Source organism: Vicia villosa, unplaced genomic scaffold (genome assembly GCF_029867415.1).
Source record: "Vicia villosa cultivar HV-30 ecotype Madison, WI unplaced genomic scaffold, Vvil1.0 ctg.000011F_1_1, whole genome shotgun sequence".
Taxonomy (NCBI): domain Eukaryota; kingdom Viridiplantae; phylum Streptophyta; class Magnoliopsida; order Fabales; family Fabaceae; genus Vicia; species Vicia villosa.
Genome location: NW_026704941.1, coordinates 1,047,925 through 1,051,647, shown reverse-complemented (window position 1 = coordinate 1,051,647; position 3,723 = coordinate 1,047,925). Strand labels below are relative to the sequence as shown.

Sequence of the window (3,723 nt, the reverse complement as noted above, 5' to 3'; positions counted from 1 at the left end):
TTTGTAGACGTCATTTACAAAGAATATAATATTCCTTTTGCTTTCATTTCATCACCTTGTGTACCAACAATTGGTATCTAAAGCTTCGGTTCGGATCCACGGGAAACACAGGAAACACGAGTGAAATGGTGAGGCGTTGTGTGATTGATTTTGGTTCTTGTATTCGTGTTGAATCTTGAACAAAATCAGAACAGGATCACATTTTCTGATTCTGCGGGACTGTGTTTGGTGAGATCTGAGTGACTTGCACAAGGTTAAAATGAGTGGAAGTAATTTGAATACAAAACTTTTGGTGCTTGATGGAAAGAACTGGAATAGGTGGATGGTTAAAATGCGTGTGTTGTTCGGTGCTAAGGATGTTATTGAGCTTGTTACCGAAGGTTATGTTCTGGTTGCAGCAGATGCGACGAAGGAACAAAGAGAAATGCAGAGAGAAACAAGGAAGAAAGATCAGAAGGCGTTGTTCTTCGTCCATCAGTGTGTGGATGTGAACGTTTTTGAGAAGATCGCTGATTCAACGACAACGAAGGAGGCGTGGGACACACTGGTCAGATTTTACAGTGGTGACGCATTAGTGAAGAAGATAAAGCTTTAGTCCCTGCGAAAGTAGTATGAGAATCTCAACATGAAGAACAAGGAAAAGGTTTTTGAGTACATCTCCAGAGTGATTCTGATCACTAATGAGATGAAAGCTTGTGGAGAAACCCTTCCTGAACAAGTAATCATTGAGAAGATATTGAGGTCTCTTGCTCCTCAATTTGATTACATTGTTGTAGCAATTGAACATTCTAAAGATCTAGACACCATGAGAATAGAAGAGCTGCAAATCAGTCTAGAGGCGCAAGAGTTGCGTCTGACTGAAATAACTTCTGAGAGGGAAGTTGAGCATGTTCTGAAAGCTTCTTTTGTCAAGAAGGACCATAAGCAGGAAATACATGGTATGTCTTAGAAGATAGAAGTCTTCTATTCCGATGAGGAGAAACATCAGAAGGGAAAGGAGAAGTATGACAAGAGAATGATTCAGTGTTACTGTTGTAATAGGTTTGGCCACTTTGCTAATGATTGTTGGTTAAACAAAGAAGAAGCAAAAATATCCATAGGAGATTCTGATGATGAACCTGTGCTATTAATGGCTTATGAATCTGATGAGGAACCCGTGAGATTGTCATTTTCTGATTTTGAAGGTGAAAAAGATAACTCTAAATATTCTAAAGGAGTGTTTTTATATGATTCTGAATTAGAAGATGACTTTGAATATTTTGAAGATGAGTCATAGTTAGAAGATGACTATGAAGTTGAAGACAAGTCAGAATTCGAAGGTGATTCTGAGTTTGATGGAGAATCAGAAGATGAGTTAGAATCGGAAGAAGAATATGCTTCTGAAGAAAAATCAGAATTTGAAGGTTCTGAAGATGAGTCAGAACTCGAAAGTTCAGAAGGTGAGTCAGATTCTGAAGGTGACTCTGAGGAAGAAGAAGGAGACTCCAAAGATGAGTCAGATGGTGAATCTGATTCTGATCCAGATTTTGACGATGGTCCAGAATCTGGTGGTGATCAAGTTTCTGGAAGGGAAAACTCCGAAGATGTGGGTTTTGGAGGACAAGCTTATGGAGATGATCGTGTTTCTGATGGTAATCATGACATTGAAGGTGGAACTTCTGAAGGAAGAGCTTCTGAAGCTAATTCATCCTCTGACGGTGGTCATGATTCTGAAGGTGGAACTTCTGAAGAAGAAGCTTCTGAAGGCGATCCAACTTTTAAAGGTGGTACTTCTGAAGGTAGTGGTTCTGGATGAGGTCCAGAAGTTAACAAAGGTGTAGCTTCTTGTGGTAGTCGAACTTTTGAAGAAAGTTTAGAAGGAGACACGGTTCTAGAATCAAAAGTAGATTTTGAACAAGTGTGTATTGAAGAAGCTCTCAAGAAGAAAGTATGGCTAAATACCATGAAAGAAGAACTTGAGCCTACAGAGAGATAAAAGACTTGGGAGTTAACTGAGCTTCCAAAGGAGAAGAAAGCCATGAGGGTCAGATGGATTCTAAAGGAGAAATTTGTTTTTCTGAATAGAGTTCTGACGATGTTCTGACGAAGGATGTCAAGACTGAACACTTTATCCATTTGAGGGATGGAATTGGGGTTATAGTTTTGGTAAGCTGAATATGAATTAAGGGATGTTGTTAGAAGTAATTCATATCCAGAAGTTGTTGTTAGAATCAGAAGCTCCTGAGGTGATTACTCATAAGTAGTGTTGCTCAGAAGCAGAAGCTTCTGATGTTGCGTTCCAAAAATGTGTTTAGGTTCTGGAATTCGTGTTTGTTATGCTTAGCTATTAGGTTCTAGTTTATTTTGCTTACTTAGTTATTAAGTTTACTTTTGTTATGGCCTACGTGGCAACCCTAGTTTTCTGTGTATAAATAGACTAGTTGTAGCTGCATTTAAACTTAATCATTTCATAGTCTTTTGTAGCAGTCATTTACGAAGAATATAATTTTCCTTTTGCTTTCATTTCATCACCTTGTGCACTAACACTTATGAAAACAACTTATGACATTATTCATAAAGTTTTTTCAACTTATTTTCACATGTTGTTCAAGATAATTAAACTTTATTTTTGCATTTCAATATAAATTATAAAATACAATATAAAAAAATAATAATTAATTCATATTTAATAAAATAGGTCAGACTGATAGATTTAAAGACATTTTTATCACTCGTGGTCTAACCGATTTAACTAAATAGACTTATAAAAAAGTCTAAACCTTTTTTATTTAAAAAAAAATCTGGTCTAACCTTGACTTGTATAAGTTAGGTCGCAGGTTTCTGTTAATTGATATGATTTTTTAAAAAAAAAAAAACCTTTTATAAATAAAAAACCTGACAACACTAAGCAACACATATTCAACCATCAACAACAACAATAATAACAACATCATGAATACAACATTAAAATCCTACGATACACATCCCCGTTACCAACAGTTCCTTATAACCATACAAATTCTCAACATTCATGTCTAACCACTTATTAGATTCACGAAGTTAACAACAATGATACAAAATAAACAAAAACAATATATTTTTTATGATTCACATCAATGTCACCTCAAACCAACTACATCAATTTTCCATGAACTAAGATCCAATACCAAAACTTCATGCATGAAAAACCCAATCCAATCACACAAAACTCTTGAATAAAATCAAACACCCATTATCTATTTTATAGCTATATAAATCAAACACCCACTATCTATTTTATAGCTATATTTTCTCAAATTCTCATTTTATAAATTTTCTTCACAATACCCTTACCTGCAAAGAGGGATGAATGAAATGCACAAGTGAAACTTAAAACATCCATAACACATTGAACTAGTGAGACTTTTAGATAGGTTTTCTACATTACTTTGAAGTGTTCATGAGTGAGATGATGAGCCCAAGATTTCATTCCCTCAAATTTCAGTTATCTTTAATTTTCCAATTTCTCCTCACACATATTCTAGAGCGCTCTCAATGATTTAGAGAATTACAAAAGAAAAAACTTTTAGAAATATCCTTTATTTCTTATTTACTATCTTCCTCTGATAGACTCTCTCTAGTTTTATCTTCTACTTACTCCTCATGTGTTGCCATAAAATTTCCCCTTTCTATTCTCTCAATCTCACTATTATCACTGGACCACTCTCCTTTCCTCTCAAGTTTTTATGTTTTTGTGTTCTACCT

General features: G+C 35.2%; 1 protein-coding gene across 1 annotated transcript; it reads left to right on the top strand.

Annotated features, from left to right (window-relative positions):
- The first annotated feature begins 805 nt into the window (after positions 1 to 805).
- LOC131621803 (uncharacterized) lies at positions 806 to 1,795 on the top strand. The gene is made up of 3 exons (XM_058892841.1): positions 806 to 938; positions 1,083 to 1,156; positions 1,277 to 1,795. Exons 1-3 carry the CDS (start codon positions 806 to 808, stop codon positions 1,793 to 1,795), a joined length of 726 nt encoding a protein of 241 aa, XP_058748824.1.
- Positions 1,796 to 3,723: the final 1,928 nt, after the last annotated feature.

Bases quoted from the DNA above. Each gene is read 5' to 3' on its own strand.
- LOC131621803 (XM_058892841.1), top strand. From the start codon at position 806: ATGAGAATAGAAGAGCTGCAAATCAGTCTAGAGGCGCAAGAGTTGCGT. The intron at 939-1,082 runs GTATGTCTTAGA...TAAACAAAGAAG, and splicing joins CCATAAGCAGGAAATACATG to AAGCAAAAATATCCATAGGA. The intron at 1,157-1,276 runs GTGAGATTGTCA...GATGAGTCATAG, and splicing joins ATGAATCTGATGAGGAACCC to TTAGAAGATGACTATGAAGT.